General features: G+C 54.2%; 1 protein-coding gene across 1 annotated transcript; it reads left to right on the top strand.

The window, feature by feature from the left end:
- Window positions 1-28: 28 nt before the first annotated feature.
- SETD1A (SET domain containing 1A, histone lysine methyltransferase) lies at window positions 29-24,132 on the top strand. Its single transcript, XM_082645182.1, has 19 exons — window positions 29-1,680; window positions 2,425-2,589; window positions 2,805-2,900; window positions 4,668-4,938; window positions 6,243-6,364; window positions 6,597-6,826; window positions 7,111-7,963; window positions 8,117-8,902; window positions 9,418-9,594; window positions 9,729-9,816; window positions 10,530-10,687; window positions 10,841-10,928; window positions 13,041-13,379; window positions 19,420-20,454; window positions 20,883-21,055; window positions 21,148-21,258; window positions 21,440-21,559; window positions 23,114-23,251; window positions 23,335-24,132. Exons 2-19 carry the CDS (start codon window positions 2,440-2,442, stop codon window positions 23,506-23,508), a joined length of 5,109 nt encoding a protein of 1,702 aa, XP_082501308.1. The 5' UTR covers window positions 29-1,680; window positions 2,425-2,439; the 3' UTR covers window positions 23,509-24,132.

Here is a 24,132-nt window from a genome sequence, read left to right as displayed (position 1 = left end):
ATCTGATCTCATCACCCATGTTTCCATTATAAATTTATTTTTTCAGCCTCATTTTCCTCAAATTTGTAAAGGGTCCTAATCCTCTCCCAGAAGGATTGCTTCTTTTGGTGTGAGACTTTGGACAAATCTCTTTCTCTGTTCCTTAAAATTGTGAATTTGCATGAACCAGGCCTCAAGGGCCTTTCCAACACTGTTTTAATGCATACAATAGTTCCGCATGACAGTATTTAACATCCATTTTCAGAGAAAGAATCTGAAGCTTTAAGAGTTAATGACTCGCCCAAGGTCATACATCGAGGAGGCTGACAGTACTGAGAGAAGTCTGGAACCTAGGGCATCCTCAGCACAGGCAGTGCCTGGGAGTGCCATAACCCTGAGACCTAGATGCCTGCAAACAAGCCTAAGAAAAACGGTGCCCAGAGTCAGGGCAACCTCAGCCCCAGGGTCCGAGGTTTAAGCCCGGGCTGGTGCTGCCCTCGAGCGGCGGGACTGCGTAAGCGAAGGGGGCGGGGGGCGGGGGGCAGAGGGTTGCACATCTGAAAACGGCGGGCACTGGGACCATGACGCCCGGGGAATCGACCAACCCGCCCAAGTTCAAGTACGACCTAGTTTATCGTTTCTTACAGGACCAGTTCAAGGTCCTTTAGGGCCCACCGGCCTTATTACATAACTTTGAGACAGACTAAGATTTAATCACTAATGGCGGGCCAGTACCGGCAAAATGCGGCACCTTCTGAAGGCCTCAGTATCCCCATCTGTCAAATGGGCATCTTAAACAGCTAGAGGCCCAAGGAGGATAACGGGAGTTAAACGCTCCCTGCATTACGTGCGGCGCCAAACAGCCTGAGTCACCGTTGTTGGTAGTATTTTTCCACCTCCCAGGCGCCGCTCCCAGCCCACCCCGGTTTCGGAGGGTCCTACAGGAAGCGCCCCCGCGACGCCCGGCTCCACACGCTGACCACGCCCTCTGCGCGCGGCGCCTTGGCCCCGCCCACGAAGGAATTCGCAGATTCGCTAGGCCGGCTCCTCCTCAGAATTATTCAGGCCTCGCTATACTCGGCTGAAGATCCTCATCGGACTCTGTAGCCATTTCTCCCAGGTCAGAATTGAGCAGTCCTCTGAGTTGTGCTAGTAAGGAAGATCCAGGAAAAGTGGCCCACTCTGCCAGCAGGGCTTGGCTAACCCGGCATTATTTTCTTGACTCCATCAAGGCGGTTAAAGGGAGGCAACAGCTGAGGCCAGGACTTGTGGCGAATCTGCAGCCTCTCAGACCTTTGGCCGCGTGAGGAAGCGGCAGGTTAGAGAGCAAAGGAGCGCGCATCCTGTCTACTGATTCGCCCCGCCCGCCTGACGAATCTGCGCCTGTTCAACTCGCCACTCAAATCTCCCCAGCTCTGGCTGGCCTCCTCCCCTCCGCCCCGCCCCCTTATCCTCAGGGATTAGTCGCTGCTTTCGTCGCCGCCGATTCGTCAAGGACCCCAGGCCAGAGCAGCTGGATAGCCGTGGTGAAGCCCACTCTCCGGGGGATGCGGCCAATCTCCAGGCTCCCTGGGCCGCAACTCTTGAGCCTTACAGCGGGCCGGCCGAGGCGAAGCCGCTATCTTCGGCCCCGTGGGTCTCCCGGCGGCGCCCGTGGCGAAAGTGCGAATGTAGAAGCTGTGCCCGTTGGGCCTCGCGCAGGTGGCGGTGGTGTTTGGTGCGCGCGCCGGGGAGGTGGTGGTGGGGGGGCGCCGCCACCGCCACCGCTGCGGGGCCGGGTCTCGCGCTGTCGCCGCCGCCGCCACCGCCTCGCGCCGCTGAGGTGCCGCGCGGGGTGGGGGGAGGGGGAGCCGCTCGCCACGAGCGGGTGAGTGGGGCCGCGCCGCGCGTGCGCGGAGGTGGGGGGGCAGAACGCGCCGGGGCGGGAGGAGAGGGCAGCGGCGCGCGTTCCCCCCACCCCCCGCCCAGATTCGGGGCCGAAGCCGGGTCTCGAGCTCGGTCTCGCGGTGTTTCCAACGCCCCGAAGAGGTGCCACCTCTTGGCCAGAGGATCGGGGCGCGGGGACGGGAGCCGGTGTGTGGGAGCCGGAGCCGGGCTTGGCCTGGGCCGCTGGCCGGTGAGGAGGCGGGAGGGGGCGGGGCCTGCCAGGGGGCGGGGGAGGGGTCTTGTGCCGAGGCCAAGTGGGGCGCGCGCTAGGGAGAGCGGGAAGGTAAGGGGGCGCGAGATGGGCCTGGGGCCTTGAGGAGAGAGTTGGGAGGTGGAGAGAGAATGGGGTGTTGTGGTGAAAGAAGGTACTTGGGAGAAAATCTGGGGGAGCCTCGGGTCATGGTGAGGTGTGGAAACTGGGGTGATGGGGGTAACTGGAGTCGGGGCTAGTCGGTGAGGGGCAGCAAAGGAGGCAGGCCTAAGTCCTGAGTCCCCTTGCATATTCCTCTTTCCTGACAGTGTAAATGAGCAAAGATGGATCAGGAAGGTGGGGGAGATGGGCAGAAGGCCCCGAGCTTCCAGTGGAGGAACTACAAGCTCATCGTGGATCCTGCCTTGGACCCTGCCTTGCGCAGGCCTTCTCAAAAGGTGTACCGATACGATGGAATCCACTTCAGTGTCAACGTGAGTGCCCCAGGCTTTTCCTTACCATCTAGGGAACTCAAGCCCCGTTCTCTGTTACCTCTGTTCCGCACCTAGAACTCCCATACCCATAGCCTGCCTTCTTTAAAGTGGGCAGCCAGCACCCAGCTCTTTTGCATATGGGTCTCCAAATGGGCTCTAGAGCTCAACACTGATTTCATCTTGAGCTGTCTTTATGTTTCTGCTTTTCTTCCTAGGACTCAAAGTATATACCAGTGGAAGACCTCCAAGACCCCCGTTGCCACGTCAGGTCCAAAAACAGAGACTTCTCCCTCCCAGTCCCTAAGTTTAAGGTACGTGTCTGCTAGTCCCCTGGTGTGGTGGCCCTTGGAGGCGTGGAGGATCCATCCTGGTAATCCAGTCTTAGTGTAGTGTAATAAAAGGGGGTTTTCCAATGAAAGGATCACAGCCAGATCTAATAATCTCTGAGACTGTGAGACTGAGTTGTTCTGGACAGGAGATGTGTTTATTTTCTAGAAAGATACAGGTGAGGTGTCTCAAGCAGTGGTGTTAACTTTCTGAAGGATGAAGACAGGTCTAGCTGTTGCACCTATCACTGTGTACTTCTAGAGAGCACATAGCAAAACAGTGCCCTGTGTGTCGCCCCAGTTTCTCAGTTAAGGGGAGTGACAACACCAGGGACTCCACCCCTGGAGTCCTCTGTTCCTCGCCCCTCCTCCGTCTCGTTTCCTCACAGGATTCCCATGTCCCTGTCCAGGCAGGAGACTCATCAGGCCTTGGAGCACTGGTCCTAGGAAACTGGTGGTTCCTAGTCTCCTTCTCTAATTCTTTATTATTTTTCCTTTTTAAATAAGTCACTTGTGGCATCCTCTCATCCCTATCTTTTCACTTTGTACACTTGTCCTGGACAATCTCTTTCCCACCCACAACTTTGACTATTACTGAAATGTTGATGACGTCCAAACCTCTGATCCGAGCCAAGATCAGTCTCTTGAACCCCAGACTTATACGCTTGGTGGAGGGACAGCTCCATCTGGAGGCGCCATAGAAACCTCAAGCTCAAGAGATGTAAAACAATTATCTTCACCCCCTTAGTCCTGCTCTTCTTTCTATTTTCCTTTTACTGATGAATGGCAACACTATCTACTCAGCTGCACAAGCTAGAAACCTGGGAGTCATCCTATGATTCTTCTGTCCTTAATGTGTCACCAAGTTGTGCTAACTCTTTTTTCTAAACACATCTCTTTTTACCTTAATTTTTCTATTTCTGTTGCCACTCCTTTAATACAGACTTGTATTCATTTCCCCTGGCTTCCTCGCCTCCGTTATCCTCTCCATTTTATTGCTGTCATTTGTCTCTGGTTTTACTGTTCTTTTATTTTACTTTTGCTGCCAAGTCCACGTTTTTTGTGCATTGGTGTGTATGATTATTCATCTGACCAAGCCTCATCTCCTGCCTCGATACTGCATGCCTGTGTTCTGTCCTACCACGCACTTTGCAGTTTCTAGGCAATGCCACGTTATTTTATAGTTCTCTGCCCTACAGGTCCTGTCATTTTGGTGAACTCCGGTTTATCTGAAAAGCCCAGTTTGAATGACACCATCTTTATGAATTCTTTCCTGCCTCTACTCTGAACAAAGGTTTCCTTCTCTGGGCTCCCAAACACCCTGTCTCCACCTTTGCTGACACTTGTTTTGTCATGTTGCGATTGTGTCTGTCTGTCTTGTCTATTCTTCTGAATAGGAATCTCTTTTTTTCACATCTTTGTATTTCTAGTGCCCAGTCCTTGGTAATGATTTAGTAAGAGCTGAACTGGTGAATTATTTCCATGTAACTAGTTCTTTCCATGGAGGTTTAGTTTTCAGTTTGTGCGTTTCTTTTCCTGGTTCTTGTCATTATCCTGTGGTGAGAAGAATTCAGGGAAGAGAGGGGTCAAGACTGATGTATCCCTTGTTGGGACCCCCTTCCCCATTCCCTTGCCTCGTAGTTTCCCAGGTTTATCTCTCTTGGCCTCATGGATCTCACTAAAATTTCCCAAAGGGCAAAGGAGCAGTGGTCAGTATTGAGACCCTGGACTTAACTACTGTCCTTTCCACAGCTGGATGAATTCTACATTGGACAGATCCCACTGAAAGAAGTGACTTTCGCAAGACTGAATGACAACGTGCGGGAGACCTTCCTGAAGGACATGTGCCGAAAGTATGGTGAGGTGGAAGAGGTAGAGATCCTTCTTCACCCCCGTACTCGCAAGCACCTGGGCCTAGCCCGTGTGCTCTTCACCAGCACTCGGGGAGCCAAGGAAACAGTCAAAAACCTCCACCTTACCTCCGTCATGGGCAACATCATCCATGCCCAGCTCGACATCAAAGGTGAGTTCTCCGTCGCCTGCTGCCCATGGTTGGGCTCTGGCAGAGATGGTACACGCAGATGCCTATTGGGGCCAGGCAGGTGATCAGGTTCATGATTTCTCATCTGAAACCTTTGGGCCAGGTGTGTTTCTGACATCAGAATTTTATAGAGAGTTTATGGTACAGATACAGGTTTTGGTTTGTTTTGTTCTTTTAACATTTATTTATTTATTTGCTTATTTATTTATTTATTTTGGCTGCTGCCGGGTCTTAGTTACAGCACGTGGGATCTTCCTTGCAGCATGCAGGATCTTTAGTTGTGGCATGGCGGGCTCTTAGTTGCAGCATGCGGGATCTAGTTCCCTGACCACGGATCGAACCCGGGCCCCCTGCACTGGGAGCGTGGAGTCTTAACCACTGGACCACCAAAGAAGTCCCCAGATACGGTTTTTTGTGTATTGTCTTTGGCAGGGTTGGGGCAGCACCCTTTAGTCTAGCGTATGACTGCATTTGCAAGAAAATGTATGAAGGGTCACACTAGGTAGGATGAATAAGAACTATAGTAAATAGCCTAATGTCAGGTTTTGACACCAAATTCTAAAAACACGAGGTTTTGAAATTTTGGTTTGAGAATTAGGGACCTGTATAGATGAGTGAAGCAGTCTCGGCTTCTGTGCTGAGGAGCAGTAGGGAGGGGTGGGGACCGTGGCATACTGTCTAGTGGCATCGGAAGGAGGCAGCTGTTAGTTGGCATTAGCCAGTTGGTAAGTGGGAATGGGGACTAACATAGACAGTTTTTCTTAAAGCCAGAAATCTAGGTTCTTGTGTGAAATCTCCTGGGTTTTAAATGTTGCATTCCTCCCTTGCCCTTGCCAATAGTTTAAGTGATTGTGTAGGGCAAATAAAACACAACGGTGGGCTGCGTTTAGCCTTCAGGCTGCCATCTTGCAACCTTAGTTTATAGGATGAAGAGGGTGGTGGGATGTAGCATCAGACGACTGGGTTTGAATTCTAGTTTTACCACTTTGTGCAGGTTAGTTTTCTTTAAGCCTGTAAAATAAAATAGGGGTACGGATGCTTCTCCTGGTGATCATCCAACATAGTAACGCATGTTAGAAGTATTTTTGTAAACTGTGAAATGTCACCCGGTACATTGTCTGTAGTAGTTATTAGGTAGAGATGAGGTAGAAGAACTGAAAGCCCCAAACCCAAGACTCCAAGAAATCTTAGGAAGCTTGAGGCCCGAGAAGCAAGTGTGGGGACACAAAATCAGAAAGGAGTTGTTTCCTCCATCTGACTGTGGGTTCCCATTTTCCTCCCTCCAGGACAACAACGAATGAAGTACTATGAACTGATAGTCAATGGCTCCTACACCCCTCAGACGGTGCCCACTGGGGGCAAGGCCCTGAGTGAGAAGTTCCAAGCATCTGGTGCAGCCACTGAGACGGTGAGAAGCTTGTGGTTGCTTTAGCCCTAGCCACATGGGCCCGGTGCTTAGATGCCAGAAACAGCCTTTGGGAGGTTCTGGAGTTCATTGTTAAGTATAGGAAGAGCCAAGGAAAAGAGGCCTAGCTTTTTTCCAAAAGCAGGGAATTGGGGTTCTTGGTTTGGTGAAGGGCATATTGTCAAATGGTGCCTGATCTCTTTTCCTTTCTCCCTGCTCCACTCTCTCCCTCCAGACTGAATCCCGCCGCCGCTCCTCCTCCGACACAGCTGCCTTCCCAGCAGGCACTGCTGTGGTGGGCACTCCTGGCAATGGCACCCCCTGCTCCCAGGACACGAGCTTCTCCAGCAGCCGACAAGACACCCCATCTTCCTTCGGCCAGTTCACCCCACAGTCCTCCCAGGGAACCCCCTACACGTCTCGGGGCAGCACCCCCTACTCTCAGGATTCAGCCTACTCCAGCAGGTACAGCGGAAACACCCCCTGGGACCCCCAGATTCTGGGAGCTGCCACTGGGAAGAAGAAACCTAGAGTCTCTAAGAAGGGGTTGGGAGTAATTTGTCTTAGTTTTTCTGGATCCGGCCAACAAATCCCTGTCCTCAGGGAATTTACTCTCTAGCTAGGAACCCAGTAGCGTGTAGATCTTCCTTTGGGGGCAGCATAGAGGGGTTTTGGGTACTGACAGCGGGGCAGCGGGGTTGGGGCATGCGGAGCTGAACCCAGCTAACTCCTCTGCATACTTTCTCCAGCACCACTTCAGCCTCCTTCAAGCCCCGGCGGTCAGAGAACAGCTACCAAGATTCCTTTTCCCGCCGCCATTTCTCTGCGTCTTCAGCCCCCACGACCACCTCTGCAGCCGTTTCCGCCACCACTGCAGCCACCGCCGCATCCTCCTCCTCTTCCTCCTCGTTGGCCTCGTCCTCTTCATCGTCCTCTTCTTCCTCATCCTCTCATTTTCGTGGTTCTGACTCAAACTACCCAGCATATTATGAAAGCTGGAGTCGCTACCAACGCCATGCTTCCTACCCACCCCGCCGGGCAACTCGGGAGGAGCCCCCTGGGGCACCTTTTGCCGAAAATACGGCTGAGCGCTTCCCACCTTCCTATACCTCCTACTTGCCCCCTGAGCCCAACCGGCCTGCTGACCAGGACTATCGGCCTCCTGCCTCAGAAGCTCCACCCCCAGAGCCTCCAGAACCTGGTGGAGGCGGGGGTGGTGGTGGGGGGCCCAGCCCTGAGAGGGAAGAAGCTCGGACCTCCCCCCGCCCAGCCTCACCTGCCCGTTCCGGCTCTCCAGCCCCAGAGGCCACCAATGAGAGTGTGCCCTTCGCTCAGCACAGCAGCCTGGATTCCCGCATTGAGATGTTGTTGAAAGAGCAGCGTTCCAAGTTTTCTTTCCTGGCTTCTGACACCGAGGAAGAGGAAGAGAACAACACCACGGGCCCTGGGGCTAGGGACACAGGGAGCGAGGTTCCTTCTGGGTCAGGTCACGGGCCCTGCACGCCCCCTCCAGCCCCGGCAAATTTTGAGGATGTTGCACCTACAGGGAGTGGGGAACCAGGAGCTACCCGGGAGTCACCCAAAGCCAATGGACAGAACCAGGTGAGGTTGGGTTGGGGTCAGCCTGGGGAAGTCCCTGGGATCCAGGAGGCAGGGTTGGGAGAAGGAAGGGAACTAGGCAAGAGAACAAAGATTTGAGGAAAAGCCCAAGGAGCAAGCAGTAGCTTTCTGTAACCGTCCTCTGCACCCCTACAGGCTTCTCCATGCTCTTCTGGAGAGGACATGGAAATCTCCGACGATGACAGGGGCGGCTCACCCCCTCCGGCCCCAACACCCCCCCAGCAACCTCCCCCTCCTCCCCCTCCTCCTCCCCCTCCCCCTCCGTACCTGGCTTCCCTTCCGCTTGCTTACCCTCCCCACCAGCCTGCCTATCTCCTCCCACCCCGACCTGATGGGCCACCGCCCCCCGAGTACCCCCCACCTCCTCCACCACCCCCCCACATCTATGACTTTGTGAACTCCTTAGAGCTCATGGATCGACTTGGGGCTCAGTGGGGAGGGATGCCCATGTCCTTCCAGATGCAGACCCAGATGTTAACTCGGCTCCACCAACTGCGGCAGGGCAAAGGATTGACCGCTGCCTCAGCTGGTCCCCCTGGTGGGGCTTTTGGGGAGGCCTTCCTCCCATTCCCACCCCCACAAGAGGCAGCCTATGGCCTACCATATGCTCTGTACACACAAGGGCAAGAAGGCCGAGGGGCATACTCCCGGGAGGCCTACCAGCTGCCTTTGCCCATGGCAGCCGAGCCCCTGCCCTCCTCCTCAGTCTCAGGAGAAGAGGCCCGGCTGCCTCCCAGGGAGGACGCAGAGCTGGCAGAGGGCAAGGCCCTGCCATCGGCAGGCACCGTGGGCCGTGTGCTGGCCACCCTAGTCCAAGAGATGAAGAGCATCATGCAACGAGACCTCAACCGCAAGATGGTGGAGAATGTGGCCTTTGGAGCCTTTGACCAGTGGTGGGAGAGCAAGGAAGAGAAGGCCAAGGTGAGGGCCAGTGCCTCGGACTGGGGAGACCTGGGGCTCCATTGGAGGGAATAGACCTCCGGTTTCTTCAGGCTACACAGCTCAGAATAGAGAAGAGAGGTGATTGGGGCAAGTGGAGAGAGAGACTGTGGCACTCGGTGGCACGCACAGCTGGGCCCAGGGGAGCTGGGGGGCACAGAACAGTAGAAGAAGCAGGAGTCTGAGAGAAGAGCTTTGTCTTGGTTCCACTGCTTCCTTGTGGTGGACGAAGCCCTTAAATCTCTCTGGGCATCAATCTGCAGGGTCTCCATTTGTAGCGTGGGAATAATAGTAGCAGCTTCATAAGATTGATGGACTGAATGAGCGGACTTTCAAGAAAATGCCTGTACAGGGGCTGGTGCGAGGGAGGTGTGGCATAGATGTGTGTCAGATGGAGAAGTGAGTAGATGCATTTCTGTATTCCTGGGGCCTGGGAGTAGTTCTGAGGCAGGAGGGAGCGCCTGGGTTCTGGAGCTTGGTCCCCCTACTGCCTGCAGCCATTCCAGAATGCAGCTAAACAGCAAGCCAAGGAGGAGGATAAAGAGAAGACAAAGCTCAAAGAGCCAGGCCTGCTGTCCCTGGTAGACTGGGCCAAGAGTGGGGGTACCGCCAGCATCGAAGCCTTCGCCTTTGGGTCAGGACTGCGAGGAGCTCTGCGGCTGCCTTCTTTCAAGGTACCCAGGATTGTGATCTTGCCTAGTTGCGTGGGGAGAGGGGGTGAAGGGGGGCTTCCCTTCCTTGGAGTAAGGGTGCTTGGGAACCGTGAGTGTTTGGGTTTTAAAGGGCACCATCTCTTTTCATCTCCCAGGTAAAGCGAAAAGAGCCTTCGGAAATTTCCGAGGCCAGTGAGGAAAAGAGGCCCCGGCCTTCTACTCCAGCCGAGGAAGATGAAGATGGTGAGTGGGAGGTCAGGTGAAGCAGAAAGGAAGAAAAAGGCTGCTTCGATTCTGATAGGAAAGCAGGAGGCAGGGATGAAGGGGTGAAGGTGTCTTGAGGGCAAGGAGCCAAGTGAAGATTTGGCACAGGTTACAGTAAAGCAGTTCTTTGAGATGTGAGAACCTTCAGGTAGGGTTATCCCTGGATCTTAGCTGTGGTTTTTATTTCTGGTATGCTGCCGTAAGTTTTCTGTGTTTCACTTTTTCCCCATAAGAGAGGAATAATCGCGAGGTTAAAACAGATTATCTACCCAAGGTTACCATCTAATGCTTAAGCGCCCTTACACCCTTCCTACCAGTTTGTCTAAGTCTGAGCTGTAGGTTGACAGCTTCCGTGGTGGGAAACTTCCTTATTGAGTCTGATCTGCTTCCCTGGAGACCCGTTGGCCTTAGTACTATTTTCTTGGGCCAGACATAACAAAATCACCTCCCTCTTCCACCCATCACAGAACAAGATGAAAGATAAAATGGGTGCAATGTGTTTAAAACTGTATAAAATGTGAAGTAAAATGTGCAGTTTTTATGTTTCTCTGCTGAGCTTCAACTTCTTGTCTGTAAAATGAGGTCTGTGTTGTGGGACTGTGAGAAAGATCAGTGATGGTGTGTGCAGAGCTCCTTTCACAGGATAGGGCTACTCTTGCTGATGGTAAACTGCACTACTCATCTGGGCCTAGATGCTGAGCGAGAGAAGGAGGTTGGAGAGCCAGGACGTCCGGGGACCAAGCCCCCAAAACGAGATGAAGAGCGAAGCAAGACCCAGGGCAAGCACCGCAAGTCCTTTGCTCTGGACAGCGAAGGGGAGGAGGCATCCCAGGAGTCCTCCTCAGAGAAGGTGAGGGGCTGAGGCACCTGGTCCCTGCCAGGAGCCTACGTCCTGAGTTCCTGCCGCCATAGCCAGCTTCTCTCTGGGCTGGAGCCCTGGTAGCTGTGCTTCCTGGAGGACCAGTTGTCCTTCTATTAATTCCCCTTTATCCCTTTCCTTAAGGATGAGGAGGACGAGGAGGAAGATGAGGACGATGAAGAGCATGAAGAAGCCATGGATGCTGCAAAGAAGGAGACAGAGGCATCAGATGGTAAGCACGCACAGAGTACAGTCAAATTCTGGGGAAGGAGGGACTCAGCCACCTGTCCAGCCCTTTCTGAGCCCACGTAACCTGCCTGCTGGATTGATTGGCCATCTTTGCCTTCCCCCAAAACAACTGCCTTTTAGCTCCATCCTTTGGAACCTTTGGCCCACTGTAGACAATACCCAGAACACTCCCTCCTGCTTACCTCTGAAACATGCTGTCCCCTGAAGACAACCTAGTACAGCCCATTTATTTTCTCAAGATAAGGGGGCTGCATTCTCCTGCTGCCCCACTGTGCCTTTCCCCCTTTGGGCACTGCTCTTCCGTTAAGGCCCAGCCACTGAGCTGTGCCTCCTTCTTCCCCTCGCTGCAGCTGTTGGCACCAGACACAGTTCTGTTCTTCAGTTGATCACCTGTCTGTTCCTCCACATTTGTTGAGGCTTGAGTACACGGTTCAGTCTCTCTTTTATTCCTTTGCTCAGAAATAGATATCGAGCCCCTCCCGTGTGCCAGGCACCGTTCTAGGTGTTAGGGACATATCAATGACCAAGACACATGTGGTCCCTGACTTATTGGAGCTTGCGATTGGTCAAGGGGGGGAGGCGGGGACTTGACGTACAAGTGGACAAATAGTAGTACCACAAGTAGAGATACTTGCTTTGAAGAAGATGAACTAGGGTAACGGGGTAGGGAGTGACTGGGTCAGGGAACGGGGAAAGGTGGACTGTTTTACATCCGATGGTGGGGGGCTGCTTCCGAGAGGTGCCATTTCAGCAGAGGCCAGAATCATGAGAACGGTGATCTGAGAGCCACTCTCTCAGGAAAGCAGAGGGCTAGGTCATCTGCTAAGAGTGAGGGGTGCAGACCCCTACACATCCACTTGGTCACCAAGTCCTGTCCATTTTACCGCTTCAGTGTTTCTTGAATTTGTCACCTCCCTTGTTCCTTCTCTCCTGTCTTTCTCACTCAGAGTCTGCAGCAGTTTTTTCCTTTGTTTGTTTAATTAATTTATTTATTTATTTTTGTCTGTGTTGGGTCTTTGTTGCTGCGCGCGGGCTTTCTCTAGTTGTGGCGAGCGGGCTTCTCATGCGGTGGCTTCTCTTGTTGCGGAGCACGGGCTCTAGGCGTGCAGGCTTCAGTAGTTGTGGCACATGGGCTCCAGTAGTTGTGGCACGTGGGCTCTAGAGCACAGGCTTAGTAGTTGTGGCGCACGGGCTTAGTTGCTCCACGGCGTGTGGGATCTTCCCGGACCAGGGATCAAACCGGTGTCCCCTGCATTGGCAGGCGGATTCTCAACCACTGCACCACTTGGGAAGCCCTCTGCAGCAGTTTTGACTGTTTTCCCCATTTCTGTTTCCATCCCTCTCATTTCAATCCATTTTCCAGCCTGCTGATGGAATCTTTCCTAAAATGCACACCTGACCCTGTTACTCTCCCCCATTAAGTCTCTTCCTGGCTCCCTGTCTTCCAAAGCTGACTTCTCAGCCTGATGCTTTAGGCCATTTGTGATCTAGCTCCTGTTTATCTGTTCAGCTTCATCCTGCCATTCTCCAGACCCCTATTCGATTATGTTCCTCCAAGACTCTGAAATTCTTAATTTCTTAGAGCCCTTCCAGTGTATTACCACTCCCAGAGGCATAGACCATATAACGTTTTCTAAGCTTATTTTACCCTGGAATCCTTTTTCAGAGTCTGTTGTCCAGGCAGTGTCTATAAGACCCACTTTGGGAAAAGCTTTGGTGGTTAGGGCAGGCTGCTTGCCAGTCTGCAAGGGCACCATCTTCTCTTACCTTTGACCTCCCCACTCAGCCCCCATGTCTGCTGGACAGACTCCTTGTCCTTCTTGACTTCAGCATCTCCTTCACAGGGATGCCTTCCCTGACTTGATCAACCAGGCAGAATCCAGGGCTTCCCTTTGCCTGTTCCACTAGCCCTTCATACTGAAGTTTATCACACTGTAGACAGATTGGGTGCTTCTCCAACTCCTTGAGGGTAGGAATCCCCAGCACCTAGCACAGAGCCTAACACATCCCTAGTAGTGAGTCAGTGAATGAACCCACGGCTTGACCAAGTGAGGGGTCTTCTCACCTCGCCTGATTCCCCCTTCTGGATTTCCAGGCGAGGACGACGAAAGCGATTCGTCCTCCAAATGTTCTCTGTATGCTGACTCAGATGGTGAGAATGATAGCACATCGGACTCTGAGAGCAGCAGCTCATCCAGCTCCTCATCTTCTTCATCTTCTTCATCTTCTTCCTCATCGTCTTCCTCATCATCTGAGTCCTCCTCTGAAGAAGAAGAGGAAGAGGAGCAGCCAGCAGCCATACCCTCAGCATCATCACCCCCCAGAGATGTCCCCGTGCCCCTGTCAGCACCTGTGGAGGAGCCCGAGCCAGAAGGGGTTGCAGACTTCCCAGTCACACCTCTCCCCGAACAGAAGTCTCCAGCAAGACCTGCAGGTAGGTGGTATGGAACTGTTGTTGTGGTCTTTGTGTATGTGTATGTCTGTCTTCATGGTAACAGTGTGGTTGACGTTTATTAATTGTATGCAAGTGTGTGACTTTGTTGGAAAACGTACAAAATTGGATGGAAGTCACTATCTCCTGTCACTCCTCCCTTGGAGACATTTATGTCCTAACACACTCAAACTGCACTGCCATAAACAGTTTTCAGAGTTAGACCAGGGTGTATGGCTACTAAAGTAAAACAGAATGATCTTTTCCCAAATAAGTTAAAGAGAATTCCCAACTTAGTAAATTTCTCCTACCAATTTTTCTTAAGCCTCTTCCTTAATGTGTAGTATATACCTGATTAAATGGTCAAATTGGATAGATAATAACTATCAACAACATAAACTCAGAACTTAATTCTGTCTTTGCTTTCCTTTGTGGATTTGTACATTCAGTTTTATATCACACGAGTAATGTATCTTGCTGAGTGAACTGTTCCTTCAGGCAATAGATACTTATTTATTGAATCCTTACAGTGGGTGCAGGGGATGTGATGGTATGCACAGTAGGCACTGTTTGCACTGTCTTGATGCTTACGGTCTATGGGGAGAGACAGTTTAATCTTTACTTAAGAAAACCTGTGACTACAAACTGTAAGAGCCATGAAAGAAAAGTACAGGGTATTCTGAGAACCTGAGCATATCTGTGAGGAAGTCTTCTCCGCTGAAGCACCATTGGGCTGAAATCCAGCCAAAGCAGGCAGGAGGGTGTGATTACCATGTGCAAAGGCCCCAAGGCAGAGTAAATGGCATGTTGGAAGACAAAAAAGAAAGCTAATCCTCTGGAGAGCTGAGAGTGAGGGGGAGCTGGGGTGGCCTAAACTGGAGAGATGAGCAGGGGCTGGATCATGCAAAATGAGTAGGTCACACTAGGAATTTGGGCTTTATCTTGAGGGCAGTGGAATGCCATCAATGGACTGACGTGGTTGTATTTGTGTTTTGAAAAGATGCAGTGCAGAGAAAACTTGGAGAGGGGCCAGAGTTTGTGCAGGGAGATTAAGAGGCTCTTGCAGGAAGTAAGGCAAGCAATGGTGGTGACTTGGAGTAGGTTGCTCTTATGGTGGAATTAACTCAGTTTTCAAGTTATGCTTCAGAGATGCATGTGGCCTTCCAGAGATCTCTCTCGAACATTATTGAGAATCCATGGTCTGAGGTAGGCAGTGAGCACAGGAAGACCTCCTAGCGCTGAGGCGCTCTGTTCTGGCCCAGAACCCGTGAGAGAAGGAGTCGAGGTTCTGATTAATCCTAAGACGCCTCTCAGTCTCTCCGAAGTCCATTGGTGGCAGAAGAGCCGATGGAATCGTAGGTCAGGGGACAGCCATCTCAGTACTCTTTCATTTTCAGGGTAGGAAGAAAAAGTGGGATGTGATCAGATTTGCATTTCAGAAAGATCATTCTCGCAGGAAGGGGAGGGTTGTGGAAGAGATCAGGAGGGAGGTGGGGCAGCTCGTGAGACGGTTTGAAAGGATGCAGGTAAGCGAAGGGCCTGAACCAAAGCCAGGGTGGTTACAGTGAGGTACAGGGAGTGGAAGTGGGGATGAGGGTTTCAGAGAAATTTAGGACTTAGAACCACTTGGTTAAACTACTTAACCAGGAAAGGTAACTCGAGAACCAGAACTAGGAAGAAGGCTGATGCATTTAATTGGGGTTAAGTTTCGTGTTCCTCTGGGACCTCCCAAGTAGAAACAGTGGGCTGTTGGATCAATAGATCTGAAACTCTACACCTGAAACTACCACAACATTGTTAATCAACTATATTCCAATATAAAAAGTTTAAAAAAAAAAAGATTGAAGCTCTAGAAAACAGTAGGCTGGAAATGCGATAGGTATTTGAAAGTATGGGTGTGAATACACTTGTGTATACCTTGGAAGGATGTATGGAATGAGAGAAGGGGGCCAGAGCCTTAATTGTCTTAAAAGAGATAGGGGGGCAGAGTGGAGCCAGAGGAGGCTGAAAAGGAGTGATCAGAGAGGTGGAAGGAAACCAGGGAGCTCGGGTTTTCAAAAGGAGGGAGTGGCCTGTATTGGAAGGCCACAAAACGAAAAGCGTCTGTTGGATTCGTCAGTTAGGAGGTCACTGGTGACCTTATCAATTTCAGTAGCATGGCTCAAGTTAGGGGGTGTTAAGGAGTGAGGGCAGGTGATAGATAACCAGTCTTTTGGAAGGGTAAGCTACTCTTGCAAAAGAAGACAGTTGAGGGGTGGTACTTAATGATATTAGTTAACGTTAATTGAGTAGATCCCATGTGCCAGCCCTAGCATGTTGCAAAGTTGCAAATTTCACTTTCTCATTTACTCCTCACAACATCTCTGCTACTCCCATTTTACAGGTGAGGAATTTGAGGCTTAGTGAGTTGTTCAAGGTTACCCAACTGGAATTGGAGAGACAGCAAGAAAATGCAGGGTTGGTGGAGGGTTAGCTTTTCAAAGTACGTGAGACTGGAGTGTGTTCATACACTGAAGGGACGAAGGAGCTGGTGGATGGACCAGGAGAGAGAGGAATACTTGCTGGGGCAACACACCTAGGGGGGATGGACCCTCTAGGTCGGACACAGATCTCTCCATAAATGGGGAAGCAGGGAGTTGTGGGGTTTCAGCCGAAGGCCTCCTTTTCCTCTCTTCAGTAGGAAGGCAGGACATTTCTGAGCATGAGGGGGCATAAGTGGAGTAGAAGCCTGGAGTATGAGGAGGGTGGGGAGTGAGGATGAAAGCTGACTAGGATTGCCAGCAACTCAGAAGCCCTGCTGAGGCCGGGGGTTGGGGTGAAGGAGGAGAGAAGGCAGGTGGTTGGGTGGATTCTGGGTTAGGGGTCTACAGGGTGGAAGTGGTGGAAGGCTGCGGAAAGTAGCGTGAAAGGAGAGGACAAAGCAAGGGCCACTGTGGTCTGGGCACGACAAAGAATGAAGTTAATTTAAGGGGAGGGTGATGGGCTAGAGGGCAGGGCGATAGAGGATGGGAAATTGAACAGGTACAGTGGAGTGAACTGAAAGGACCTGGGGAACTGTGGTCAGAGGGTAGGGGTCAGAGTGTCACTGTCCAACATGGAGGGGGTGACAAGGTCGGGTGTGTGACTGGTGGAGGGTAGCTGAGGATGAGTGAATGTGAGAATCTGGCAAACAAGAGGGCTATCAGAGTCCCTTAGGTAGATGGCAGAGGTGGGAGAGGAGAGGAAAATTAAGGCCGGTCCCTTGGCTTTTAGAGAATGGTAGGGAAAACCGAGCTACCAAGGACATAACTGGATAGAGGCCTGTGTGGCCCGATGGCGGGAGCCTAGGAGAGGGCTTGTCTGGTAGATCCCAGGGACAGGGGCCTGGACACCTTTAGGACTTGCTTTTCTTCTGTCTTCCCCTCTGATTCATCCCTCTCTCCTGCAAATGGTCTTCCTCTGCTTCTCCATTCCATCAGAGGATGTCTGCCCCCACAGACAGACTTCCTCCTGTCTTTTTTTTTTTTTTTAAGATTTATTTTTTTTAATTTATTTATTTTGGCTGCACCGGGTCTTAGTTGTGGCACGTGGGATCTTCATTGCGGCATGTGGGATCTTTTACTTGTGGCATGCGGTCTTCTTAGTTGTGGCATGAGGGCTTCTTAGTTGCAGCATGTGGACTCTTAGTTGCGGCATGCGTGTGGGATCTAGTTTCCCGACCACGGTTCGAACCTGGGCCCCCTGCATTGGGAGTGTGGAGTCTTACCCACTGGATCACCAGGAAGTCCCACCCCCTCCTATCTTAGAACCTTATCCTCAGGGAAGTTTCTGGTTGGGCTGGCTTGGGTCATTTAGCCATCAGTTAATGATGGCCGGGGGGCAGGGAGGGAGTGGGGTAGGTCATGCTGTAGAAACAGTGGCTTCTGCGAGTTGTGTAGACTGGGCAGGTAACCTGAAAGTTGCCTCCCTAAATGATGAAAGGCCCTGCCAGCTTTCCTTCAGGACGGGGAGCAAAAGGGAAGTCTGTGGGAAGAAGCTGAGTCGGGGGTGGCTGGGTGGAATTTGTTCTCAAGGGCCAGGCTTCCAGAGGGCCCAGTGGGCTAGGTTGGGAGGATGGATCAGAGGAGAGGTCTGCCCCGAAATGCTGGAGAGGAGAGGATGTGAGAGGACTCCTAGGACCTGGGGGACCGGGGACCGGCACCTGGGACCTCACTAGCTTCAGAGTGTGGGTTACTCCTGGCTGAGAGCCCAGGGGTGTCCAGACCCTCGGGAGACAGGAGGCTGAGGGCGTGTCGGTTGAGGCAGTGGACACATGTTGATCACTGCCTGCTCAGGCCAGGCCTGGTGCTGGCTGCCCTTTAGCTCTGTGGGTGGTAGGGCCAGACCTGTAGCCGCTGAGTCCCAGGCTAGGAGGTCCAAAGCAGCGCCGGGCAGTAGGTAAGACCCCGAACTCAACCCAGGCTGCCTTGGGATGCAGGTCTCGTCCTGTCACTTGCTAGCTGGGTGACTTTGGGCAGGTTATCATTCCCTCTGCCTTGACTTCCGTATCTGTAAGAAGCATTAATAATAGTACTCACCTCATAGGGTCGTTGTGAGAATTGAGTACTTACTGTATGTGAAAGGCTTGGACTGGTGCTTGGCACAAAATTCTAGCTATTAATCTGCTGCAGCCAATTTGAAGATGGCAGTTGAGAACCACCGGCCTTCTGGTTCTGAGAGGAAGATGTTACCAATGTCTGAGGAAACTGGGGAAGTCTTTACAAAGGTGGTGTCATTGACCTGGGTCCAAAAGCTGCGTGTGGGCTTTCTGGATGGGCGAAAGGAGAGAGGCATTCCGAACAAAGGGAACCACGTGAACAAAGGGAACCATGTGAGCAAAGAGAACCATGTGAGCAAAGGGCCGGGGGCCTGAAAGGCCATGCCTCCTTGACTGACTAAAACCTAGAATGAGAGGGCAAGGCTGTGGACCGGTTATGGGGATGGGTCAGGTCTGCAGGACAGGGTTGGGCCCTGGGGAGGGCTATGCATGCCTTGAGCAATGTTCAGACCCCAGCACTCAGCAGCAGCCTCGGGGGTGTCCACAGAGGGATGATGTGCTCCCTGTCCCTGTTAGCTGGGGAGAGACAGCACTGCCTGCTCCTCATCCCTGGGACCTCAGCTTCACCCTCAGCTTCTTTTTATTTATTTATTTATTTATTTTTGGCTGTGTTTGGTCTTCGTTGCTGCGCGCGGGTTTTCTCTAGTTGCGGCGTGCAGAGGCTACTCTTCATTGCGGTGCGTGGGCTTCTCATTGCGGTGGCTTCTCTTGTTGCAGAGCACGGGCTCTAGGTGCGCAGGCTTCAGTACTTGCATCACGTGGGCTCAGTAGTTGTGGCTCGTGAGCTCTAGAGCGCAGGCTCAGTCTTTGTGGCGCACGGGCTTAGTTGCTCTGTGGCATGTGGGATCTTGCTGGACCAGGGATTGAACCCATGACCCCTGCATTGGCAGGCGGATTCTTCTGCACTGCGCCACCAGGGAAGCCCCACCCTCAGCTTCTTGAGGGGAGACTTCCTGACCCCTTTCTCACTTGGGCAGGTCCACAGTGCAATTTTATAAAATAGTTTAATAAAAGGATTCAGTTTCTTACATTGTATCTTTTTCACCTCACTGAACAAAGAATATTGTTTGTAGTCAAAATAATGGATGCTTTAATTCAGATCTGGACAACTGCATCCTGGTTATAAAATGCAGCTGACAAAAAGTCGTCTGATCTCTGTGTCTAGTTGTTGGATGTGGTTCTGTCACCGCCAGTCTTGGTAAAAAGACTAGAGTCCAAGTGTTTGTTTCCTTTGAGCCCCTACCCCCGCCCTTCAGAGATCAGGCTGCACATGTGTTTCATGTGATTGTCTCCATCGGACTAGAAGTTCTGTGAGGGAAGGAGTGTCTGTGGGGAGCTGAGGAGTGAGGGCAGCTGGGGTGTGGACTTCCCAGGGAGGCTGGCCAGGTTCTTGCTGGTAGCAAATCTGTGATGACGTTTGGCCGAGAAGCTGACCCTCTCCTTTTCCCCGTGTGCTTCCCTCCCCAGGTTCCACGGAGGAACCGCCCCCCAGTGTGCCCCAGCCAACCCCAGAGCCACCGGCTGGGCCCCCGGCCCCCGCCCCCCGCCCTGACGAGCGCCCCTCCTCTCCCATCCCCCTGCTGCCCCCACCCAAGAAACGCCGGAAAACCGTCTCCTTCTCTGCGGTGGAGGAGGTGCCGGCCCCAGAGCCTCCCCCCGCTGCCCCACCGCAGGTCAAGTCTCCCGGCCCCGCCTCCCGCAAAGTCCCCCGGGCCGTGGAGCGGACCATTCGCAACCTGCCCCTGGACCATGCATCTCTGGTCAAGAGCTGGCCCGAGGAGGTGTCCCGGGGAGGCCGGAGCCGGGCGGGAGGCCGATGCCGCTCCACCGAGGAAGAGGAGGCTGAGCCAGGGACAGAAGTGGACCTGGCCGTGCTGGCCGACCTGGCTCTGACCCCAGCCCGACGCGGGCTGCCCGCCCTGCCCACTGGCGACGACTCAGAGGCCACAGAGACATTGGATGAGGTGGACCGCCCGGGCCCCCTGCTCAGCCACATCCTCCTGGAGCACAACTATGCCCTGGCCGTCAAGCCGCCGTCCTCCACTCCGGCCCCTCGGCCCCTGGAGCCAGTTCCTGCTCCTGCGGCCCTCTTCAGCTCCCCGGCAGATGAGGTCCTGGAGGCCCCTGAGGTGGTAGTGGCTGAGGCAGAGGAGCCAAAGCAGCAGCAGCAGCAGCAAGAGGACGGGGAGGAGGAGGAGGAGGAGGAGTCGGAGTCATCGGAGAGCAGCAGCAGCAGCAGCAGCAACGGCGAGGGGGCCACCCGGCGGCGCAGCCTCCGCTCCCACACCCGGCGCCGGCGGCCGCCCCCGCCGCCCCCGCCCCCGCCCCCCCCCACCTTCGAGCCCCGCAGCGAGTTTGAGCAGATGACCATCCTGTATGACATTTGGAACTCGGGCCTGGACTTGGAGGACATGGGCTACCTGCGGCTCACATACGAGCGGCTGCTGCAGCAGACTAGTGGGGCTGATTGGCTTAACGACACCCACTGGGTCCATCACACCAATATCCTGAGCCCCGGAGGCTGGCCTTCTCGGGACAGGGAGGCAGGCCCGGGGGGGCGGGGTGGGGGGCTGCCCTGCGGTCGCTCAGCCAGGCACTGTCCTCCTGAGATCATTTCTAGGGTCTGCATTGGCCTCCTTCCCTGTCCAGTTCTCTGCCACGTTCAGCTTGGGTATTTATTTCTCCCCTGGCTACCAAGCCACCATTGCTCTCTGTTTCTTGCCTCTTTTCTGCCTCCCAGAGATTTTGTGGCAGGAAAGGTGGGGTCTAAGATGTTTCTCTCCATCTCTCTGTCCTCACACTGAGTATGCTCAGGACCTCCAGCTAAGGTCAGTCGCCCTTTCCTTGGGCTGGGACTGCGGGGGAGAGAGGAGCGGAGCCCCAGGGATCTGGCTGGTGAGGACCCCGTTCTCTTCCTTAACACCCCGCACTCACCAACCTGAGCACTCCGAAACGCAAGCGGCGGCCCCAGGATGGGCCCCGCGAGCACCAGACAGGCTCGGCCCGCAGCGAAGGCTACTACCCAATCAGCAAGAAGGAGAAGGACAGGTACCTAGACGTGTGCCCCGTCTCGGCCCGGCAACTGGAAGGAGCGGACACTCAGGTGAGGCTCTGCCCTGGTACCTGCCCACTGGCGGCATCTTCTTCCTGTTAGTTCTCCTGTCACTTACCTCCTCCCTGGCCTGCACCTCACAGGGGACTAACCGTGTGCTTTCGGAGCGCCGTTCCGAGCAGCGGCGGCTCCTGAGCGCCATCGGCACCTCCGCCATCATGGACAGCGACCTGCTGAAGTTAAACCAGCTCAAGGTGAGGAGTGGGGACTGAGGAGGGAAGGGGCGCCACTGGAAGACAGCGTCGTGGAGCCCCCTAGGGGTGGGCCGGCGGCGAGTGGCCAGAACACCCTCCTGCCCCGGAGGTCTGAGGAGAGGCAAGCAGCAGCTAGGTTGCGGGGGATGTCCAGCAGCACAGTCTGCCTTCTGCCCCCTAGTTCCGGAAGAAGAAGCTCCGATTCGGCCGGAGCCGGATCCATGAGTGGGGGCTCTTTGCCATGGAACCCATCGCAGCTGACGAGATGGTCATCGAATACGTGGGTCAGAACATCCGCCAGGTGAGGCCCCACGCCCAGCCCCTGCCTGACCTGATGGCAGCCTGGGATGCCAACATGAGAACCCACCCGGCCCTCGGGGTCCCTCCTGGCTCTGAGACTTAGCCAGTGAAACCTGCTTTTCTTTTTTTCCCCTTCCTTCCTTCAAAAACTAGTAATGGGTACTAGTAAACTAGATGTTAATGATCCAGCAAGAAACATAAGGATGGTGTTGGGTTGATATGAAAGGCAGTGTTCAGGGAGGCAGGGGAGGTGGGAGCACAGTGATGTTTAAACCAGGGGCTGAAGGATGCTGAGCAACTCCCAGGCCCAGGTGAGGGGAAGGGTGCTCTCCACTGTAGGACGGCACATGCAAAGGCCTGGATGCAGGATGGTCTTAGGGCAAGGAGGTCAGTATGGCCACTTGGAAAACCTAGGGCCAGTGGCAGCAACGTGAGGCTGGAGGGGGCCGGTGGAGGCCGGATGCTGCGGAGCTTGGGAGCCACGTTAATGAGTTTGGACCGATGGTGAGAGGAGAAAAGTTGCTGCGAAGCATTAAGCAGGAGAGGACTTTGGAGGTTAATAAGCTCCATCTGACTGCAGCGTGCAGAGAGAACTGGAGGCTGAGACGGCGGGGTGGGGCTGTTGCAGAGATCCCGGCCGAAGGCGGGGGTGGCTTGGACTAGGCAGTGGGTCCAAGGTAGCAGGAGTCTGTGTGTCCAAGGTAACTGGCAGGACCAGGCAACGAGTTGGTTCTGGGAAATGAGGGCGAGGGCCGAGGCGAGATGGTTTCTCGGTGCTGCCTTTAGCAGCTGGGAGTAGGTAGGGCTGCCAGTGAGATAGGGAGCGAGGAGGAGCGGGTTTGTGGTCAAGATGAGCTCCTGTCAGGACATGTGAAGTTGTAGTGACCGGGGGACATCTACCGGGTGTCGCCCAGCAGTTCCACTGAGGTGGATTTGGCTGGAGATGGAAGTTTGGGAGGAGTTCCCCCCACTTAGCTGGCAGTTGAAGCCCTGGAAGAGAGTGAGTTCACCCCCTTAGGGGAGTGTGCAGAGGGTTTATCGTCCTGTTTTCTGGGAAATGAGGTCCTCCTCCTCACCCAAGAATGTGGGCCCTGATGTGCACAGCAGCGGCCGTGGGCGCCTGTTTTGGAGAGAGGATCCTGGGAGAAGGGATGAGTAGGATTCAGTCCGTGAAACGGCCACTGTCATCTCAGGAACCCACCCCGTCCCCACGGGCTCTCCCATGGGCCAGGCAGACACTCCAGGAGGAGACAGTGACTGCTTCTCCTGCCCAGTGGCCAGTGCAGACTTCCCTGGGGTCCTGTGGGTGACTTTGTCATAACGGCAGCCAAAGGTATTGGGAGGGTGGGGGTCCTCGAGCAAAGTCAGGAGTCAGCGCCTTGGGGTAGCGGGAGCCAGAGGGAGAGCTGTGGATCCAGGACAGGCCAGTGAGGCTCCCAGGGTGGCAGCTGGGAGACTGTCTGGACCCCCCATCACAGGGGCCGGTGGGGTCAGGCCTAGCCTGGCAGGAAGCTGAGGGGAAGCCCCCTGACCATCGCACCCTGTCCTCTATTAGATGGTGGCCGACATGCGGGAGAAGCGTTACGTGCAAGAGGGCATTGGCAGCAGCTACCTGTTCCGGGTGGACCACGACACCATCATCGACGCCACCAAGTGTGGCAACCTGGCGAGGTTCATCAACCACTGCTGCACGGTGCGCAGGGGGCCGGGTCGGGGGGAGCGGACGGGGCAGGAGCCGAGGGGGTGGCCGTGACTCACGCTGCCCTCTTCCTATAGCCCAACTGCTATGCCAAGGTGATCACCATCGAGTCCCAGAAGAAGATCGTGATCTACTCCAAGCAGCCCATCGGCGTGGATGAGGAGATCACCTATGACTACAAGTTCCCGCTGGAGGACAACAAGATCCCTTGTCTGTGCGGCACCGAGAGCTGCCGCGGCTCCCTCAACTGAGGTGGGGCAGGACTGGTGCCCTCACCCTTATTTATTCCCCTTGGTGCCCTGAGCTCCCAGCCCGCCCAGCCTTAGTGGGCTCAGCAGGGCCCACATGCCCCATCTCCAAATGTGGGGTTGGGGGCCCCCGAGCCTAGCGAGGGAGCCTCAGTCCCTTGAGGCAACTTCCGCTTCCCTTCTTGCCCCTGCCCACCCACCCCGATTTTTTTTCTTTGCGGAGAAGAAGCTGTAAATGTTTTGTAGCTGCCAGCAGCTGTTTCCTGTGGAAACCTGGGGTGCCGGCCTGTACAGATCCTGTTTTTGGGGGGGCTGCATAGCCCCCTTGCTTTGTGTTAATGGGGGCTTCCCCTCTGTGCCCTGCGTGCACCCCTCCCCAGTTTAGGGGTCTCTAGGGGCAGTGGCCATGTTCTCCCCCTGGAGGGGGCCCTGCGCCCTCAGTCCTGGGGACTCTGTGCCTGGAACCCTGCCTCGTCTTCTGTTCCTGCCAGACCCTGTGGGTCACCCTCCCACCCTGGTGTCTGGAAGCTCCGGCTTTGCCAGGCCAGGATGGTGGGGGGCGGGCCCTTCCTGTTGGGCTGGACTGTACATATGTTAATAGCGCGAACCCAACGCCACATTTTTATA

This window comes from Mesoplodon mirus (genome assembly GCF_964341445.2).
Source record: "Mesoplodon mirus genome assembly, chromosome: 15".
NCBI classification, from domain to species: Eukaryota; Metazoa; Chordata; class Mammalia; order Artiodactyla; family Ziphiidae; genus Mesoplodon; species Mesoplodon mirus.
The sequence above is the reverse complement of the archived record's forward strand: the minus strand, read 5'-3'. Positions and strand labels throughout refer to the sequence as shown.

Excerpts from the sequence above, each read along its gene's own strand:
- SETD1A (XM_082645182.1), top strand. The coding sequence starts at position 2,440 with ATGGATCAGGAAGGTGGGGGAGATGGGCAGAAGGCCCCGAGCTTCCAG. Across the intron at positions 2,590-2,804 it reads GAATCCACTTCAGTGTCAAC|GACTCAAAGTATATACCAGT; the intron begins GTGAGTGCCCCA and ends TTTTCTTCCTAG. Across the intron at positions 9,817-10,529 it reads AGCCGAGGAAGATGAAGATG|ATGCTGAGCGAGAGAAGGAG; the intron begins GTGAGTGGGAGG and ends ATCTGGGCCTAG.